The 22,245-nt window shown below is 35.2% G+C and overlaps 3 protein-coding genes across 5 annotated transcripts in view; 2 read left to right on the plus strand and 1 right to left on the minus strand.

Annotated features, from left to right (window-relative positions):
* The first annotated feature begins 705 nt into the window (after positions 1-705).
* On the plus strand, positions 706-4,716 carry Abp1 (Actin binding protein 1). Of its 2 annotated transcripts, XM_085480883.1 has the most exons (6): positions 706-931; positions 1,536-1,704; positions 1,894-2,126; positions 2,228-2,405; positions 2,514-3,292; positions 3,413-4,716. In XM_085480883.1, the coding sequence occupies exons 1-5, from the start codon at positions 849-851 to the stop codon at positions 3,279-3,281; spliced, it is 1,431 nt and encodes a 476-aa protein (XP_085337009.1). In that variant the 5' UTR covers positions 706-848; the 3' UTR covers positions 3,282-3,292; positions 3,413-4,716. The 2 variants fall into 2 exon arrangements, with proteins under 2 accessions (XP_085337009.1, XP_029170597.2); XM_029314764.2 differs by having other exon boundaries at positions 2,514-4,716.
* Positions 4,070-6,103, minus strand: Clp (cleavage and polyadenylation specificity factor subunit 4). The gene is made up of 4 exons (XM_029314739.2): positions 5,858-6,103; positions 4,939-5,142; positions 4,624-4,813; positions 4,070-4,546 (listed from the first exon to the last, which is right to left on the minus strand). The coding sequence occupies exons 1-4, from the start codon at positions 5,958-5,960 to the stop codon at positions 4,180-4,182; spliced, it is 864 nt and encodes a 287-aa protein (XP_029170572.1). The 5' UTR covers positions 5,961-6,103; the 3' UTR covers positions 4,070-4,179.
* Positions 6,104-6,165: 62 nt separating this feature from the next.
* Positions 6,166-22,245, plus strand: part of LOC114940205 (Histone gene-specific Epigenetic Repressor in late S phase) — a 123,927-nt gene continuing 107,847 nt past the window's right edge. Inside the window, exons 1-4 of one of the 2 annotated variants that reach the window (XM_029314737.2) lie at positions 6,166-6,302; positions 8,852-11,270; positions 11,344-11,477; positions 12,150-12,282. In XM_029314737.2, the coding sequence (XP_029170570.2) occupies positions 8,990-11,270; positions 11,344-11,477; positions 12,150-12,282 (2,548 nt within the window). In that variant the 5' untranslated portion in view covers positions 6,166-6,302; positions 8,852-8,989. Of the gene's footprint in view, positions 6,303-7,565; positions 7,906-8,851; positions 11,271-11,343; positions 11,478-12,149; positions 12,283-22,245 lie in introns of those variants that run through there. The other variant, XM_029314736.2, reaches the window with a different exon arrangement.

Genomic DNA, 22,245 nt, shown 5'->3' on the forward strand with positions numbered 1-22,245 from the left:
AGAAAAAAATGTTTCAGACAAAAATTGTATGATTTCGAGGAGGACATAAGATGGTGCCATTAGTTTGACTTTGAATAGTTGCTTGAACGTCACGTAAAGGTCATCTTGAGGTGAGGAGATCTTGTCTTATAACTCAAAAAGTACTTGAGATAAAAATGTTTCATTATAGTGTTTTGAAAAGCTCTCAATGTCAGCTACAAGAATATGTAATGAAAAGTAGGTGGTTCCATTTAAGAAATTAAAAGTGATCTTTACATGACCCTCAAGCAACTATTCAAGGTCAAACTAATGGCACTGCCTATTATGTCCTCCTTGAAACCATACAACTTTTGTCTGAAACATTTTTTTCTACAATTAAAAATAAAAAAACTAATTTGGGGTGAGACATTAAAATGGGACACCCTGTATTCGTGGCTAACAAACTGCGTTGATTGAGTTTCTGAAAAATTAAAATTAATTAAAATTAAAATTTTTTATTTTGCAGCGACAGGCATAATCTAACAAACGTTTTAATTAATTTAATAAATCACTTACAAACTATTTAAAGAAAACAATTCGAAATGTCAAAGTAAGGGTTCACAGAGCCTGAATTTCGATTTCCAATCAGATTCAAATTTACGTACGCGCGCGCTTATTTTGAACACACCTATAAAGATTTTCGAACACATCTAGGGATATTATTATAGAAACGATTGGCTACTCTGGATAGGGCGTTGACATCAATCGAAGAGGCGATCGGCCAAGTGGTATGCGTGTGTGATATTTGCGTAGAATTTTGCGGTATCGCACGATCGCCTTCCCTGTTATAGATTTATCTGAATTTGTTATGAATTAATTTAGCCAGAAACATGTCAATTAATCTGACGAAAAACAAAGATGCCTTGGTGGCCGCTTGGCACAGCGTGGTCGACGATAAATCGTCTACTGACTGGTAGGCGCATATATTTAAGTATCCAATGTCTCCAATTTTCTGTCAACCAGATGAATATTTAGCAAGTAGTATGACATTATTGCGTATTTCCCCCCCTGTAATGCCAAACCGTAAAATTGTATGGATTCTTGACAAACCCCATCTCTTCGTGTAAATATCAGTCCCCCTCCGATTACAACCAGTTTTATTCTTATCGATTCCTACCACTTATAATACCATTTCGTATTCTATAGTAATAGAAATTGATAATACAATTATTTTTGTTATTTCTTGTTTTGACATATGTCAAATAGAACAATTTATAAATTATACATTATTTTAGACCTTGATAAAATATACAATTAAACTTGTAATCATTTTTGTAAATAAAACATCAATTATTGAATCTGATTATTTGATTATTAACAAAAAAAAATATATATATATATATATATATATGTATATAATTTATAACTGCAGGATTTATAACAGCACATTATTCATAAATATAATTAAATTTTGATTCAAGATTTCTTATAAATTAAATGACAAGATAAATCTTGTATTATTGTTTTAAACATATATTGCATGGTTGATAATTAAAATGCATTTCTATTTTTGATAGGGCTCTGTTTGGTTATGAAGGGCAGACAAATGACTTAAAAGTAGTTGGAACAGGAAATGGCGGGTTGGAAGAAATGATTGATCGATTGAATAGTAGTCACATTATGTATGCATTTTGCAAAGTCATTGATACTAAAACAAGTCTACCAAAATGTTTGCTCATTAATTGGGTAAGTGTAAAAAAAATTATACCATAATAACAAGATAAAATATGTATAACAGATGATGAAAAATGGAATATAATTTATATAAAATAATAGTACATATTTACTTTTCATTTTTTATAATAAAGAAAAAAGAGCAATAATACTTTGTCTACGTACAATCTTTCACTTTTATGATAAAATGTTTTTTTATAGCAAGGAGAAGGTGCTCCTATTGTTAGAAAAGGAACATGTGCTAATCATATTAGAGATGTAGAGAAATTATTAAAGGGTGCACATATAACAATTACTGCGCGTTCTGAAGATGATGTAGAGGTAGATGCAATTATGGGAAAACTTGCACGAGCAACAGCCTCTGCATATAAATTTAATGAACCTCGTGGTGAAAATGAAGGACATACAGGTCCTATCGGAACAACATATCGCCGGTATATTTTATTCCTCATAATTTTCACATTTTAAGATACAAATCAGTTTTGAATAAATAGTATTCACACACAATCTCTAACTAACATATACTTTACTTTAGAGTAATCCCTGAGCAAGAGATAAATGCAACAGAAAGAGATCAATTTTGGCAAAAGGAAGAAATGGAAGAAAAAAAGAGATTGGAGCAAGAACGGCTACGTTGTGAACAAGAACGACAGAAGTTAGAAAAAGAAGTTAGAGCTCGAGAAGAAAAGGAAGCACAGATGAGAGAGCAACAAGTATGTGATAATCTTATCTCATATTTTTTAATTTATACATATATCATATGCATCTTAGATATCATACTAACACACATATATTAAATCATATAAAATTATTTCTATTAGGTAACTGCTAAAGAAAACTCGATTGCGCGGCAAAAGTTGGCCGAACAACGTGTCGAGGAAGCAAACAACTTACGCAATCAAATAGCTGCACAAAATTATAACAATGATGTCGAGGATGATCATAAATCACGAAGCGAAGAACTACGAAGACAAAGGAGCAAAGAGACACAACAGTTGATAGCTCAAAGAACAATAAACGCTAGAGCGGTATTCGAACAGAATTCGGCAGCCGGTCAAATGAAGACAGGTTCGGTTCAACAATTTTTACCCAAAAACAATCATGTGGAATCAATGAGGAAAGCGTTAGAGGATGCTCAGATAAAGGATCAGCCTGATGTAAAATCTCACGAAGAAGAGAAAAAACCAGCTGAAGAGAAAAAACTTAAAAATGCGGAAACAGTGACTTTATCATCTGCAGTGCCTCAATCTCAAAATACTAATAACCAGGAATCAAAAACAACCGCGAAGAATCCACAGTCAGAATCCGAACAAGCTGTAGAAACTAAAGAACAAGTGACTGAAAATGAATTGTATAATCAGTTGGATGGTCCGTATTTATATTTCGATCCGAATAACGAGGGAATGAAAGCCAGAGCTTTGTACGATTATCAAGCCGCTGACGATACGGAAATTACTTTTGATCCTGGAGATATAATTACGCATATAGACGCCATCGATGAAGGCTGGTGGCAAGGGCTTGGGCCTGATGGGACTTATGGACTCTTTCCTGCCAATTATGTTGAAGTTATTGACTATAATACAACATGATAGAAAGGATGGTAATTTCCAAAAAAAAAAGATTAAGAATATTATCCTTTTTCTTTTCATAATCACCCACATACAATCGTTTGCGAGAATTAATGCGCAATTTTATCTTTGATAATTACAACTGTCTTTAGATGTAATTAAAACCGAACCACGTGATAAGGTAATGATTAGAAGAACGTTTTGAATGACTAGAAAACATTTTTGTGACAGAAATGTGCTTAACATATTTAATAGCAATTGAAATGCACGTCTCCACAATGTTTTGCGCCTTCCATACCATTGTTTAATCTTCAGACATTTATCCAAGAAGTGAGTATACACACAATTGATCTTCAATTAAAACCTCACAATAAAACCTCATATTGATTAAAATAGTAATTATATTCGGTGAAGTGTGTCTTCCCAGCAGATCATATAGGTTTTATCCGATCATTAATTAGTATTATATAAATATATATATCTTTTTATAACATCCTGTATCAGATGCCAATGTAGCAATAATTAACAACCTTACAATATTCACAGAACTGTGTCACACGAAACTGTAATAGTTACTTATTCATTTAAACATAATCATTTTTAGAACAATAAATATTTCAATTTGTTACAGTTTAATAAGGAGAAATTTTTAATATTAAAGTACCCGCTTATATATGTATATATGCAAAATTTAGCTTTTTTCTTTTTTTTTTTTATACTTTTTAAATATTGGTGCTATTATTTATATTTAAAAAGAAAAGAAGCGTGAAAATGTCGGAAATAGCATAAAAATGATATATCGACATGCGTTAGATATGAAATTATTTTATTGTATATGAGAAACAAATTTTTATAGATAATTAATAATGAGATAAAGTAGTATCGCAATATTCATGTTACATAAATAAAACAAAGAAAATCATCTCCGATAATTCTGATTCTGACCGCCACTTCCACTACCCGCATGACTCAAAAACGCTAGATGTCCTTTCGGACATTTATTGGCATAATGACCTTTCTGTCCACATTTATAGCATGTTACTTCTTCGAGTGGTTTTTGCGGCCCTCGCGGTGGCGGTGGACCATTATGCAAATTCATATGGTGATGTGATGCATGAGAGTTATTATCAACATCCTGCCTGACTTGAGCTTCCCGTACATCGGGTGGCATTTTATTGCAATAGATTGCTTTGTGACCGCCTTCTCCACAGAAGTGACAAGTAATCATCACTTTTTTGCCTTCCTTCGGTTGCATGTCTTGTACCGCTGGTAATTCAAACCTCGGACTAAACATAGAAATTAAGATTAAAAGATTTTGAAAGATAATTTTGATATAATAGATATTTGCATTTTGCATACTTACTGCATGAATTTGCAATTTGGTCCTTCTGGACAAAAACCAGCCAAATAAGCCATACAAAGGACACGTCGGACATGTCGATGTCTACATAAAGGACCATGCCTACAAAAACCACGATCGTACCATGGACAATCTCTGACTTTTGTTTCGGGGTCAATATGTAAAAATGGACATTCCTTATTGTGACATGCATCTGTAATTAATTCAATTTTCTTTAGATATAATTTAATTTTGTCTTGTATAATTAAAATATATACTAAATATTATACATAGAGTTCATTATATTGAATTCTTACATAAAGGGTTTAAGCTACTTACTGAATCTAGAATAAAAATAACATTCTGGCATTTTTGTCATGTCATATTCGTGCAAAAATTCACATTGATCACCCTTTTTACAAAGACCTCTTAACCAATGTTTACATACTATTGTGCGATCACCACGAACATGTCTAAATGGACATGATGCTCCTTTAGTACAAGTGCCTCTTGGGTAAAATTGACATACTGCAGCGATAGATTCTGCAAATTGAAGGAAAAACAAATTATTTTGAAGTTTTATATTTTTTATATAAAATAAATCTATTAATTATAAAAGCATTATATAATTTTACTGCAGTAGTAAACCTATAAAGCTATCAAATAAATATAATATAATTCATAGAAATAAAAAGAGTAGAAATTATATAATTGTAAAAACTGTAACCAAACGAATATATAAAATTCAATTATTATACCATTGTTTAGTAGTACTAGGCGCTTCAAAAAGTTTAGAGTTATATATTTATATTAAGTATTTCTATATTAAGAGATATGAAAAGATTGTTATTCACTTTTCAAGATTTTATTTACTTTTAAAATATATTTCTGTAATTATTTTAAAATTAAATTTATATTATGTAATTAGTTGTTAAAATATTAAAATTAGTTATTGAATATTATCTGTTTTATATATGTATATATATAAAAGTATAAATCACACAAAAGCAACTCTACCATCAACCATTAAATATGCAAAGCTTTTTCTAGGCATTATTATTGACAAAAATTAATTAAAAATAAATTAATGAAAAAATCTACCACTGCATACTAGTATTGTTTGAAACAAATATATTGTGTACTTTTATAAAAATAAAATAAAATACAAAGATATGAATATGACAATATTATGCAGTGGTTAAGCTTAATCTAACCTAACACAGTTCACATATAAAAACAAACATATAAGGGAACTCACTGTCCATGCCGGTGAAAGGTAATGAAAGAGCTCCATACTGTTCGTCGAGAGCAATCTCAATGTCAAATCGCATGTGTTCGACGTTTGCTACTATACATTCCATTGTTATTGACTTTAATTGTTTAAATCACAAAATTCGAAGTAACAAATACAAAACACTCTCATCCTCCGTCTGCTATGAAGCTGCTAGCTGAACCGGGCTCATTGCATGCAGCCAACATTATCACGTGATGTATCCCTGAAAATAAGTTGGTATTAGAATCAGGATTTATGACGAAAATTGTTATCGAAGCTCATTGCATTGTGGACCGTGGACTGGTGTGCACTGGAAATCATCTTCGCGCGCTTTTGGTATTTTATCGCATTAATTAATTAAAGTTTGATCTACCTAAGAGAGAAATCCAACGAGAAAATATTCAATACTCGTCGTTCCGATATTCGTGAGGTAAGAATAGATATATGTAACTATTAAAATCAGAGAAAAGATGTGCGCATCATGTAAAAAATTGCAAATATATATATACATACAATATATAATATGTATTATATGGTACAATCTATTTTGCTCCCGATATTGAAAATTATAATAAATAAAATATTATTTGTTTTAATTCGTAACAATAATGTTGAGATGAAATGATGCATTGTGTATTTCTAATATGTTGTACAATATTATTTCGAATTTTATTGCTCAATAATTTAATTCCAATATGGCGGAGAGGAGGGAAGATTTACCGGCGCCATCATTTTGATACTTCGAGAATCGCAATTTCGTTCGATTCGACCGCTCGAGTTCGAGTGCGAAGCCGGTGATGTAAAAGTGAACGTCAGGTACGTCGCGTTCGAATCGCTCTTGCTATTTCTCGCGAATGTCTCTGATTATCGGCGTCTAAAGAGAATCTCGCGTGCAAAGAAAGTATTCGCGAACACTTCGTCTCGAGTGTCGAACGAGTTCATTACGAATATATTAAATATGGCGTGTAGTCGCCATATATAATCAATCGCATATCTTATTTCATCTCCTCGATCATTTTACCTTGTCTTTTCGTCAAAGTGCATCGACTATTATCAGGTATGTATTTAACACATCGTCGTTCTGTGCACATTTTAGAATGAGCGATACTGACACTGCGCATATTTTCTTGCAATATTTAAACAATAAATATTAAAATAATTTTTGCAATATTTAAATAATCGACAGATTGCAAAACGGCGATTCCTCCATTTTCTGATTTCGCGATATTTACTCATCAACTATATCACAACTCATTTAATCTTTTTTGTTTCATCAGAATTATTTGACCGTCAATTATTTGACAAAATAGGATAAGTTCAATAGCGTGATTTCACTTGATTATGAGTACAAAATTGATTTCATTTAATTAATGCGAATTTTAATAATAATTTTTATTATTATTAATTATTATTAATATATAATTAATTTGATTAATTCTTGAATTGATTGAAAGAAATATTAATCGACGAAATATAATCATAGTCATGTGCCTGCATATTCTGTTATTCATTTCGCATGATTGATACAATGGAATAATACATATATACATGTATATATATATGTATGTGTAGTACAGAATAATCGGGAAAAATTGGTGAGGTCGCGGAGTCGCGCGAGGTGCTGCCATCTACGTGGATCGGAGTCTTTTGCTTCGATTGCCGGGCGACAGAGGGCTCCGGAGTCGGAAAAGTGGGGGAGCGGCGCGAGGAAGAAAATGGCCGACGAGGCTACGGTAAAAGGGCAGGGACGTCGTGCGAGGTGCGCGCAGCGCGACACGAGTCTGCCAGTTTCGCGATAGACCGCGCGAAAAAGGGCCGTCGAACCTTCGCCGGGGAGGGCCCCAGGACGTCGCTCGTCGCGGTCGCGCGGAGAAAGGTGGACACCGTGCGGACAAGGATTTTTGGGATCCTCTGCGCCTCATCGTGTCCCGTCTGCCGTCGTCACCTGTCGTCGATCGGTGTTTCTCGACTCGGCGTTTTAAAAAAGCGCTCGCGGGGCCGAGTTTAGCCGACCGGGACGGACTCGCCGAGAGGTAAACACCGTTTGCTATGTCTCTCCGTTCGCCGTCTTATCGGCATCTCCGTTCTGTTTCGTTCTCCCGCGTTGCTAAGTAAGCGTCGTCGTCGTCGTCGTCGTCGTCGTCGTCCGTGAGATTCTCCGCGTGCGACGACGATTGATCGATCAGCAGGTTGGTGGTTCGCTCTCGCTCTCTCGCGCACTTGTCAGGGCCACTTGTGGCCAGCGTAGGCAACACACAGTGGTCGTTTTTTTAAAGGGCGTGCTGCCGTTGCTCCTCTCGTCGTTGCTCGTCACCGCCACCGCGGCGTTTCTCGTTCTCGATTCGCGTCGTCGTCGTCGTCGTCGTCGTCCTGTGTGCGCGTCCGCGTACGAGCATCTTTGTCCCCGTCATTCGTCGTACACGTCCGGAGGAGAACGAGAGAGATCGGACGCGGTAAATGATTTATTCACGCGAGTCCTAGAATTCTGTGTGCCGTGTTTGTGTGTGTATGGAGAGAGAGAGAGCTGAATCTCTCGCGATGAGGGCGCAATGAGATTTAAAGGGATCGATTTGTCAACAAGTCGATGAGAAAGAGAGTGCGCGCACAGTTCCACGACCACATTACGACGGATTCTCGCTTCTCGCTCGTAGTTGTTTATCACCATTTCCGTCGCGCGCGTCTCTCGCGAATGCTCCGATTTGCGTGCGGTTGTCATTTTATTACAGTACGTAATGCGTTTTTTTTTATTACAGATATTGATAAAACGCAGCACATTCGTAATATCTTTCTCGTGAATATTTTGTGTCCGTTTTCGTATGGAAATTATTTTTCCCGCGAAAGAAAAATCTATATATATATTGCGACAAAGAGACGCGACAACAGTTAATAGTTGATAAAATATTTGTGAAATTATAATATAAATTTTAATCACGTTTGCTGTTTTGATCGAAGTGTTATTTGCATTGGAATTGTTTACAGATAAATCCAGCTCGCGAGCTCCGTATCGCAATTATTAAAATCCACAATGGCAGTTAGGTAGTTGTGGAAATTAACATTGAACATTCGTGAACTTCGAGTATATTTATTTATTTTGAAGATGTAAAGAAAACAATCACAATGAAGCCACAGAAGAAGGCTGTTGTTGCCAGAAAGGCAACTAAAATGCCAACAGTCGCCAAGAAACGTCGCACATTTATAGAGAAGACTATGCCCGATGTGAGGAAGGAGAAGAAATTAAAGAAAAATGACAAAATGGGAGATTCGAAGAAGAAGGTGGACAACGATAAGAAGAAATTGGACAAAGTGGAAGACAGAAAAAAATTTGATGACAAAAAGAAGGCGGAGGAAAAACGAAAAGAAAGATCTGATAAACTAGATGAAAAGAAGAAACAATTAAGCAAAGATAACGAAAAGAAATCTGACAAAATTGATGAAAAGAAGACCGAAAAAGGAGACGATAAAACAAACGAAGAGATAAATCAAGAGAATATGGATAAGAAGAAATTACTAAAATGCGAAGAAAAGACGAAATTGGAGAAGCAATTTGTTGATAACAAAAAGAAGATCGAAAAAGCGGAGGAAAAAAAGAAGAACATAAAGTTTGATGATGCAGATATGGAAGATAATATAAAATCTTTAAATACATTGGAAAATAAGGATGCATTTGAAGATAAAATTGATACTCTCTCTTCACTTACTAAAAAACGAAGCAAAGATGAAAAGAAGAAAGATGTCAAGCCGATTAAATCTGATGTCAAGACAATATCAAAAAGTTCTACCGTGAAAGATAAAAAATCTGAACGAAAGAAAATTTCCGAAAAGGATGCAGCAAGCAATAAAATTTCTCCTGCGAAAACAAAGAAAGATTCGAAAACGAAAGGCCAGAAGAAAAATATTACAAGAAAAACAGTTTTGACAAAGAAGCCTCATTTATCGGTAGTTAAAAGATTGGTGGATAAAAAAATCAAATTAGTCAAACCAATTAAAAGCGAAGAACTAAGTGAAGATGAGGATACAGTTAAAAAGACAAAAAAGAAAAATAGTAACATTTCCAAGAACAAAATTTTACAAGAAAAGAAACCGAAATTGGCGAAACACATGAAAGCCAAATTGCCTCAGAAACATTCAAAAATCAGTGCTGTTTTAAAAAGGGAAGATAAATTGAAGGCTATAACGGAGAAAATTCTGGCAAGAAAGAAAATTGAATTGAAAGAATCTGAGGAACTTGAACATAAAAAGATTGCAAAAGATGAGGCTTGTCAAGGACCAGAAGTGAGTAGCATTAAAAGTGAAATCGAAGAGGATTCGGATAAAAAGAAAGAAGAGAATTTTCAACCAAAATTACAAGATAATAAGAAAGCTATCAAAAGTGGTAACAAAATTAGCGGCAAGGCTCCAAAAAAGGCAGGGAAAACAGTAAGGGTACAAACGGAGAGCAATAATCAAACATCAGCTTCATCTGAAGATGCATCTTCCGAGGAATCTAACAAACAGACTAAAGTTTCCGAAGACGGCGCGAAGTCTGCGAAACAAGAACAAATCGGCGCTGAGGTTGAATTAAATCTAAAGGTCGAAGCGATGAATGGAGAGAGTGCCAGTGGCGTTACATCTCAATCCGACTCGGACGACGATTTTGAAGACGACTACAAGAAGAGTAAGCAAAAGGACACGAAGAATAAAGATCGAGCTAACTCACCGTCGGACGAACGTGCGCGAGGAATGCGACTTTTTGGCTTTTGGAGTAAACCAAAACCACCCAGGGTCGCGTCATTGAATGCCTTGGCTAAAGTTCACTGCCTCTACGAAAATGAGACCGGCGGAGTCTATCTTGGAGGTTTTTGCAAGTCGAAACCCGAGAGGGAAAAGGAAAAGCCGAAGAAAATGAAGGAGGAGAAGGAGGAGCATCCGCGCAAGGAGAAGGAGAAGAAAGTCGAATGCAAAACGGAGGACAATGTTTTGAAAAGAAAATTGAGGAATGTACCAGGATTACGTGGCAAGCACTGGGATATGATGGAGAGCTCGTCATCTTCGTCTTCCTCCGATGAAGACTGCGAGAAGGAAAAGAATGCTGAACCGAGCAAGAAGAAAATGACCAAGAGGAGAAAGAAAAACGAGGAAGTAATGGATCTAAAGGACATGGTTGTTTGCAAGAGGATGGCCAGTCTTAATGCCACTGCCATTTTGGCTGCTTCCTACTCCGACGAGAAAAATCTTTGCGGTAGCAGTAGCAGCAGCAGTGATACCTCCAGTGAGTCGGAAGTAGAGATAATTAAAAGACGTAGACAAAATGACCTGGACGATAAGAAGAAATCCAGACAAGGCTCCGATCCGGAGGAGGTTATTAAACCATCCAAGAAAGTTGTCATCGTTAATCAGGACACGGACGTCACTATCACTGGTAATTAATCATGTGTGACTTAAACGCGAAAATTCTAATGATCTTCTTACTACGATAACAAATTCTTTTCAAGGTGTTTACGTCAATCAAACTCGATCCACCCATCACGAAGGTTTTTGCAGTATTGCCGGTATGCAGTACAGAATCAGTTCTACCAGTCATACTCAAACTGCAGCTACCGCAGTGGCTACTGAGCTTCATGATCAGGTTTGTGTTTAATTCAAGATTATTTGCTTCTCATTTAGTCGGATAAACATTTCACTTTACATCATTCACGCATTCAAAATAAAAGCTATAACTTATTGAATACATTCGTAAACGAATCATTTTTGTAGACAGATACAAATAACAGTATTTTTTTATTTTCAAATATCAAGTATTGCAAAAATATCAATATAATAAAAATATCATTTCTAAGACATTATTAATTAAAAAGTATATATTGGTGTTCAACAAAATATTGTAGCACAAATATTTGGTATATATTTTAAAAAAAGAAATATTTTTTTCTGTTTTGTATTTTATAAGTTATTACAGTTTCTTTTTACTTAACAAATTATTAATATTGAATGTTGTGTTATAAATATATTTTGTTTCAAATTCTCTGCAATATTTTTCAATTTTTATTATCAATCTTATATTTAAAAGAATATTTACATACATATTTATATACACGTATTTCTATTTGTATATTTATATTGTTTTATGATCTTATGCTACTTTATATTAATACTATATTAAACTTATGAATTTCTTCTTATAAATTAATCTCTTCATTAAAGATTTTATTTAAATTAAAAATTTTAATTTAATTTTTTTAGATTTAATGTTTAAGTAATTATAAATATGTATAGTTTCGTTATTTCTGTTTTTATTTAGCAAAAGACGGAACAGCCTTGCAAATCCTACACACCACTGGGTGCATTATCTTCCATGCAGCCACCAGGTAGCCAGGGTAATCATCCTAACATGTCACCTCGCAGGCATTCAGCATTCTCAGCTCCTCAACACGGTGAGTCAAACGCATGCATGTTTCTACGCTTTATTTCTCACAATCAGCCGCATCTCGTACGTCATGATTATCGAAATTTATCATAAACCTTCTTAATCCTCTGAAAGCCATTACATCGTTCTCGTATTCCATTTTCCGTTTATTATTCGACATGATTTAAATTTTGTTTTAACGGAATCGCGTTTCACGTAAATTTACACCGCTCGTTATAATTAATTTACTCACCTTTCGCGGATATGATAACGTATATTCGTGAAACAATATCTAAACGAAAAATTATGCATCTGTTGGATAAACGGGTCGGGGCACAAACGCTGAAATTTTGCGTAAATTACGATAAGCGGGCGAGCGTGGTGTGCGGATTTTTTTGCTAATGAAGAGAAGATGTGCCGCGAAAAATTTTCCCCGTCTCTTTCCACCGTATCGTCGTGCGGTGTGCGCCTGTTATTATTATTACTACCGCGCACGGGCGATTTCCTCCTCTTCCAACTCGCGGCGAACGGTTGGCTTTTCTCTTTGTTCCATTGACGTGTTCTCATACCGCGCGTCTCATTCTCTCACCCTCATTATTCCACTCGCGATTCACTCGCGAGACATACACATTGCACGCCATCGCGTCCACGATGACAGCGTGCGAATGCACGTGTGTACGAGAAAGGCCGCGCCAATTGCTCGGCGATTCAGAATCGAAAAGGCGTCGTTCTATCGCCGTTTTTTTTTTCTGCTTGTGTTATATTATTCCGTACATCTTACGACTCGCGTAATTACGGGCTCCTCTTGATTCCATTCTTTCATTATTCCATGCATCTCTGATATAGATATGTAAATACGCGTAAACGCGTAGGACTTCGCAATAAGAAACCCTGTCTCGTACATAATATTTGGTTACGCTCTCCCCGAGTGTTTATCGTATTAAAATCTTCATTCCGACAGTAAAAAAAAAAGAGAATCTTAATTACCCCCCTCAGAGATTTATTGAAGTATATTATTATTAGTGTGTCTCTTGTGTGATAATTTATGACTCTTCTCGTTTTGAGAAGACTTGGAATAAAAATTGACTTTTCGATGATAATATTTTGCGAAGAATTTAGCGTGATTAATATGGTATTATTTAGTCTTTTTGATACCATCTTTTTACAAAGTAATTGAGAGAAAGTAAATTTTATTTGAAAATAAATTTTTGACAAATTATCCTGCTTTATGTATTGTCGCATACTTTAATTGTGGATTAAATTATCCGATTAAATTGAGATATATGTCTCAATTTCTCTTAGGAAAATGAAGTATTTATAAGGGTAAGTACATATACTGTAATGGAGAGAGACCGAACATTATGCATTTATTATGTATTATCTACTTTAAGACGAATCGATCGATCAAGTGATTAATTTTTTAAAAATCCTGCGAGTTTTTGATTCCGTGGGAATCTTTTGAAAACTAAATATTCATATATATCTGATACAATTTTTTATCGGCATATATGTTGATTTACAAAATGTGTTATTTGATTTTACCTTATGACTTATTCAATTGCATTGCGCAACACAAAATTATTTTAATAAATCATATAATTGGAAGATAAGAGTAACGATTGGAGAGTGGAGGTATGAAATTTTCGTTGGTGAATGTGTCCTTAAGAGAGATTGTGTCTTACTTTGAGAGAGAAAGGTAGAAAAAGAAAGACAAAGAACATATACTAAATTAGAAAACTTCTTCATTCTAAAACAAAACTTTCAGGATTCGAGAAAATATCCTTTTCTCGAGTATTCTAAAGATTAATTTAGGGCTCGATTTATATGTAAACTGAACAAGAGTTACAGCGCTTAGAGTTTCCACATTACGCGAGACTTCGTGCTGAGAAAAATACCTTCTTAACAGTTATTATCGTGTGGCGGAGAGAAAAGCGTCTTATATAGTCATGGTGTAGCTTAAGACTGCATTAAATTTAATCCTTAAGTGATGCGAGATTATTCGCGGATCCCGAAATATATCTACCCCGTATCATTGAAGCAACATTAAATAATATCTGCAGAAGTATAGCGAGTTAAAGCTGGAACGTACATAACGTACGATCGAATAACTTCTCCCTCTCCACCCTTAATATTAATGCGAACGTTATTTATGCAAAAATGTTGAAATAACTGCAGGTCGGGCGATGCACTCTGCTCGACCGCGTTACGAGAATAGATTGCCTGGATAAGGATGAAATCTACCTAATATCTACCGGATTAATGCGCGCGAACGTGCATTCTCTCTTCTCCTCGAGAAGAGAAGAGAATTACTTATTTTTTTTCTCCGCGTTATCCTAAATCGAATGCAACGATTCTTCGAAGAGAACGTTCGTTTCGATATGAGCTAATATGACACGCTCGCAAACGATATACTATACATCCGTCTGTCTGTATATACAATTATCCCGCGTCGTTTTTCGAGAGCAAGGTCAGTGCGTGATCTAGAATCTTACTGGTGCAACGTCGTGTGCCAATTACGATTTGCCTCTCTGTTCATCGTGCGAAAATCGAGTAAAAATTTTAAACGTGCTATTTTGCAAAGAACAGTGTTTTCGTGCGCGTATATATTTTTTCCCGCAATTATCGCTTTGTGAAACGCGAGCCGAGTTTTGTATATAAATCATGCAAGATTGCAACTCTGGAAACGGACTGTGGCCTCTTAATAAAAGTTTGTGAAAACTTGAATAGAAAAAAATTTATTTTGGTAAACTTAAATCGAGTATTAAGTGTCTAAAAATATCGAGTTTTAATAGGTTTTTTTAAAAATAATTATCAATGAGAGCGTGAAGAACGATCGTATAATTGAGGGAAATGTCTTGAAAGAGAGAAAAAAAAGTAAATAAATATATATAATTTCATGAAAGAAGATCCTTCTTTCTTACGCGTCGTAATAAATAAGCGTTTAAAATATTTTTAAATGCCATTTTCAGCTTATAGTAATGTTTGAAAATATCGGGTTTCTCTAAATTATCAGTGAAATTATCAAAGAAATTATCAATGAAAACGTATAAAGAACGATCGAAGGTATAATAGAGAAAAATATTTTGAGAGAGAGAGAGAAAGGAGAGAAAAGTAAATAAATTTTTTTGCGAAAATATAGAAAGAGAGATTTTTCTCCCTTATGCGTAGTAATAAATAAAAAAATTTTTAAAGTATTTTTAAATACTATTTTTTCAGCTTGTAATAAAGTTCGAAAATATCAGATTTCTCTAAATTATCAATGAAATTATCAATAAAATTATCAAAGAAATTATTAATGAAAACATAAAGAACGATCAAAGATATTATCGAGGAAACTATTTTGGGAGGGAAACAGAAACAGAGAAAAACAAATAAATAAATTTTTGTGCGAAAATAGAGAGATTCTTATGCGTTGTAATAAATAAATGTACTATTTTTCAGCTTATAGTAACTTCCGAAAATACCGGATTTTAACATTTTTTCTGAAGATTATCAACGAGAGCGATTGAATGTATAATTGAGGAAAATATCTTGAGAGAGAAAAAAGTAAACACATATTAGAATTTCGCGAAAAGAGAGATTCTTTTCTCTTACGCGTCGAATAAATAAAATATGCACTATTTTACAGCTTATAGTAATATCCAAAAATATCGGGTTTTAACATTTTTTTTAAAGTCAGATAAGAAATATATGTCGTTTAACATATGTCGTATTTTTTTAAAGATTATTTAGCAATCGACTGTACATAAATCGAGAGAAATTTCTTAAGAGAAAGAGAGAAAAAAGTAAATAAATATAATTTCACGAAAAGAGAGAGATTCTTTTCTCTCACGCGTAGTAATAAATAAACATTAAAAATATGTACTATTTTTCGGCTTATGGTAACGCCTGAAAAAGCCGAATCTAATATGTAGTATTCCCCTTCTTATGTAAACCGTATGCCGTAGTCGTACGTTTCCGACTGCGCGCTTGTTTCATGTGTGTATATGTTAACTGTTCGGAGAGATCGCGCCCGCGGCTCGCTAACTACGCACACGTATACGTAAACACACACACCTACAGCGGCGACGCGACGCGTCGCGGAGTGGGGGAAGAGCGTGGAGTGGGGAGATGGTTCGACGCCAGTACGCGCCGCGAGGACGCACACCTGACAGTGCTCTACTGGCGGCCGGGGAAGACGGACGTTTTCTGCAACCGACCCGGCTTTGTTACGCGGTCGCGCATGCCGGCGAGTCGAAACGTCGGCGGTAGTGTTAGTAGTAGTGATTCCGTCGTCGCCTCCCTCTCGCCGGCTCGGGGTGTCGGACGCAAGTGCACGCTGGTGTTGTCTCGTTGTTGGCCGACAGTGTCTCCGTATTCCTGTGTCGTGTACGTCGCCACCGGGAGTACGAACGAACGAAATGGAACCACGGCGCGAAAAGTAGGTAGGTGGGTAGATACGAGTCCCCGATTGCACCGAGCAATCTGCTCGAATCGCGTCTGGTCGCGCACAAAGTGCCGTAAAACGCCCTTTCTGCCGTCGAAAGATTCTGCGAGATATATTCGGAATCGATTTCACCTCGTCTTCGAGTACATCGAGTGACGTTAGCCGCGATTCTCTCAATTCTCTAACGGGTTTGAAAATGTAAGGTTATGCGCGACAAGCTTTCGTTTCCTCGATTTATCTTTGCAAGTGCGCGTCTTATCCCTGCCGCAAGGTCGATTTAAAGGTTATAAGTACAATGATGTTTCATGTCGAGTGTTAAACGCAAGGAGAGAATTTAGGCCCGTTTCTAACAACGTTGATTAAATTATATATTTGTCTCTTTTCAAATAAGTTCTTAAAAAGAGATAAAGATATAGTTTAACCGGAGGTTTAATTTAATCGACGTTGGTAGAAACGGGCCTTAATGATGTCCAAATAAATTTGAACGAAATGTCAATTGATTGGGATGTTTAACGCAGGAAACGATGAATGGAATTATAATCTGAAAAAAAAATAGAGGTGAAATCGCTAAGCATGTATGTATGAAATAGTGACGTGTAGATTGTCGGTGCAATTCGGCTTCGCAGTCGCGGCAAATTCGACGAGTGACACGTGTGCGCTCGTCGACGTTATATTCACGTTCGTGATCGACACGGACGACGATGTCGTCGTGGTGTCATCTTTCGATCTGGCGGATGCTCGTTGACGAAGTGACGAACGTTTCGGTGTACTCAATAGACCGTATTGACGGTCGTTTTCGTCTCTCGCCTCGGCTCGATAGAGACGTAGATTACTGCGAATGTGCTCTTCCGCGACAAATATTCGCTGAAATAAACACTTGGAACGCGAGACATGAGAAAATGTAATTTCAATATTATCGAGACGCATCGTATTTTTCGCAACAGAAGTAATAGTTTTAATTATACGTGTTATGTATTTTTTTCAATCGCATGTTTTACAGAGAGGAGAATAAACGTGTAACATTCTTGAATCTTACATCTAATCCTTTCTTCGTGAAAATATTGATATTTATTTTTTTTTGATAACTTTAGTCTAATTTTTTAAATCTTAATGAGATCTGAGATGTTAATTTAAAAAATTAAAAATTCTCATTTTATATTGCGAGAACGATATGTGTTTTGTTTATTTACATTTCTCATTTTTATTTACCGCTCGAAAATTATGGAACGTTCTTTTCCATATTTTCACTCTACTAAAAATTATTACTAAATTCAACGAGTATGTATAATGTTATATGTTTATTGGCTTCATCAATTTTAACTCTTTGTACAACGTATATATGTTGATAATTAATTTAAACTGCCGATTATAACAGCCTCGATCATTTACACAGTGATTAAGCTTTTGAATATACACGACATTATTGATAATAATTATAATGTATAATTCATATAGCATATATGTTAACATGTCATACTATGATTTACTATATCTATAAAGAGTAGAAAATGTTATTATGAAATATGACTACGAAAGTAACTTCAAACTATGTTTATTTAACATTATATTTTTTATCGGTATATTTCTTTATTTTTCTGCGGGGGAGAGAACATTGAAATTTTTATTCATGTATGAATAAATATAAAAAAGATATTTCACGATAATTTGCGACAATGTATTGTCGAATATGTAATCAAATGTAGTAAGTACGATTATTTTGAAGATTGCTTAATGAGACTCGTCCGTAAAATTTGCGTTCATTATTTTTATGTTATTAATGCATTTCAGTATTACATATATATATATATATATTTCGAGCTCGTTTCCTTCTTATTACATTTGACATATTTTTTTAAATTCGGAAATTCATTCGGAAATTCCCACAAATTAATACTAAAAAGAATGAAACAAGGTCGCGCACGTGTCGCAAACTACTTCCAGCATCTTCTTCGTCCTTCGGAGAATTATTTCGGATTATTTCCTTTATAGTTAGATTACTATCTCCGAGTAGGGGATATTTCGTGGCATGATGATACGGTAGATAGATTAGAACGATAGACGCGTGACTTTTCTGTATCGCAGATACAGGAGAAAATAAAAATATATAGAAAATAAAATATAATACCTCACGTAAATGTTAGTTATTTTACAGAAAAAATGTCTTGACCATAAAAAATATTTTAGCGCCAATATTTTGCGATAGATAAAACACACGACTTAATCAAATAATTTACACAGAAAGAACTTGGATAAATTTTGATACGGTACATGGTAATAATTTCAATTATCGAATTTTGCAAAAGGTATTTTACGAAACATAATTGAAAACCAAGTATACATTTCGACATTAAAATTTATAATTTTATTTGCACATATTTAACTTCTCTATATAATATAATGACACATAACAGTATTATTTTACGCTGTCACACATAAAATCATTACACGTTTTCCCACATATTTACAAATAATGTGCAAAGCAAAATTTCAAAGTATATTAATTTCCTGCGTGTTTTAGTCTCATAAAATTAGATGCTTACCGGCGTTTACGGTTTACATCCGTCATGCTTGCACTTGTGTTACGTGCATCTCAGTGACATAAGGCACAAATTACACACGTCGAGCGAAATCGTGGCGTATCGAAAATTCCTAAGTGAAGGGGAAACAAGAACGCACATATGTATACGTTCGCTTGTCCCGTCTGACATTCTTGTCTACTCTTGTATTCGTCGGTCGCAGTCGCAATTAATTAATTCGCCGGGCCGAATCGCAAGATCGGATTTCTCAGTAGCTGCATAGTAAGTAATACGCGTCGAAAATATACGAGGCATCGCGATGCGCGCCGGCGCTTTTGGAACGCCTTCGGCGCCGCTTATGTTAGACACGCGGTGGCGGTTATCACGGACGCGATGGTTTTACTCGGAATTTGAAAATAGAGAGACCTGCGACACTCGGGCGCGAAACCGGGCGGGAAGCAGCTGGCCTCACGCCAGCTTCCTTTATTCCACGGGCGCGAAAACCGCGGATGGACACCGGCAATCTCCACCGGCTGAATACGCGGAAGAGATAACGAGGAGTCCGCGCATCAGGATTTTCTGCGAAACGTGTGTTCTCATGAAAAGCATCCACCGCGAGTGCATATGGATATCTTGTCAGCGAAAATTCCGCGTGAGCTCCGAATTCTCCAGATATACATATATGTATGCACATTACTTGTTTTCTTTGTCGATGGAAATCCAAAGCGAAGCTGCGATATTTTTCATGTGTCTGAAAGAGCCTATACACTTAAGAATTTAATACGCAGTCAAGGTTGAGTAAACCATGAATAAAGAAATTAATTTTTATTAGAATACACTTGGCAGTAATGCATTAGTATATAAATTGATAGAAGTTTGTATATTCTACACAGAGAGAATTTTCTCTTAGAATGTACCCTGAAAATCAAATATGGAAGAATTTTACAAGAGTTTTCTGATTAATATTTATTGTAATAAAAAAATGTCAATACCTATATTACAATAAGATATGTACATAGTAAAATTTATCATGTACATATTAATATTTTTTCTTGCGATAAATATTAATAGACAAACTCTTTTAAAACCTCTAAAAGAAAATTCTTTCCGCGCAATTATAGAAAAGAAAAATTCACAGATATATTGCTCGATTATCTCGGATATCTTATATAGAGTGACATTTAGGAAATGTGAAAGGTAGATATGCTGTTTTTGCTAACTAGAGTAAAAAAATTATAAATATGCAATCTTGCAAATTTTAACAGAGATCAATCGCATAATTCCGACGTGTAATGGTAATGTGACCAGTCTTTCTGACTTTCAAAAACTTGAATTCTTTTACAAAATAATTTTTTAAAATCTGCTCTTTCTTGTTTTATATTCATGATCTGTGATTGAAAGTTATCACTTTGTTTTATTTGAATTGATTTTAAATTGGAAAAAAATGTTGAACTTCAAAACAATAAAGAATATAACAAATAACAACGCGAAACAGTTTATGTATAATTTTGTCTAACAGTAGACATAATTTTATTATATTTCTCGACAAAAATGACAAGTAAATTTTAATCTTTTTTCATATTGTCATTATCGCTGGAAAAAAATGTAATCATTGTAAAGACGCGTGAGCTCGAAGTTCTTGGAATCGGCGGAAAAATCCTTTTACACGACGTGTAGTATTTCGCCCGTAATGCGATCAATTTCGATAACATCGTTAAAGCGGTGGCTTCATTCGATGCCGCACCGTCCCGAGTTCAATGCTCCGAATACGCGCGTGATTCGCAAACTCCGATACTCTATTGTGGCGATTTCCGTTTCGGTGACGTAAGTACGCACGCGGTCAGTCCGTTATAAATCCGGCATCTACTTTAATCCTTGATCGACGTCGCTCTAGAGTTTCGTTTATCGATCGCGAGATCGCACGAATCCTCTTACGTCGCGGTGGAAACAGTCCTTTGAAGCGCTCCAGGATAACGTCCCGGAGTTTGGAATTTACATTTTGACCCCTTTGCGGTTAAGATTAACTAGACATACAGCTTCCTGATGGGTGGAAAACGACCGGTATGAAATATCGATTAGGTTACGATATATTAGTTTGCGATATCGCGGTTGTAGGTCGACACTTTAAGCCCGATAATGATACCACATTAGGACGCGAAAATGTGTGTGTATGTGTATGATATAGAAAAATATATCAGGTCACTTCTATTACGTAGAGTTTTTAGAATTCTTAAAATATGTTCAGTTTCCGGCTAAATTTACATATAGCATTTGTTATTTCCGAAACAATAAAAGATCTGGAATATTAATGAAAAGAATTCCATTTATGAATATAATCTGGAAAAGAAGAACGCCTGTCATTTTTATGAATATTTTGCTTAAAGATATATTACAGATTCGAAATTAATTAAAAAATAACTCTTTAAATACATAATCAATATTTTTGGAAATTAGCTCCTTATTCTTATTTAGAAAATAAATGTTGATTCACAGGAAGTAAATAAATTGTCTCTCGTACATATACAAACACAGACTCTTTTGGCGGCATCGTAAAATTTGGCGATAATATACGTTCTCTGATTGGGAACGGCTGCTTCTCGCTTATCCGCGCAAGATTTCGAGTGTAATGTAACCGTTCGAAGCTATTCATCGAAGTCGATGGAAGTCGAGCAACGGCCGGCCCGTTTAATGCCGCATTTACGATCGAATAGGATGCGGAATCGTGCTCAGTTTCCTCGGTCGATGGCCGCGTTGTGCTTCCGAAAGGTTTTTCAATCATAACTTTTATTTACGCGAACGGGGTTTATCGCTCCGTTTTTATTACCACGCGCGTCTCTATCGGTCAGCAATGTGTGTTTACCTTGTTGACCGAATTACTCGCGTAATATATTTTCGAATGTATTGAAAAAGCACGTGAGTAAAATCTTTTAAACGGATATAACACATCGCTGAAGAATAAAAAGCAATGAAGAGTTTTCGCAAAATTTATCCTTATATTTATACATTGAAAAAAAAATTGTTGACTTGACTAAACCTTTCAACTAAATAT

The sequence above is a fragment of the Nylanderia fulva genome, unplaced genomic scaffold (assembly GCF_048542155.1).
Source record: "Nylanderia fulva isolate GAGA-0341 unplaced genomic scaffold, ASM4854215v1 Scaffold16, whole genome shotgun sequence".
In the NCBI taxonomy this organism is placed as follows: Eukaryota; Metazoa; Arthropoda; class Insecta; order Hymenoptera; family Formicidae; genus Nylanderia; species Nylanderia fulva.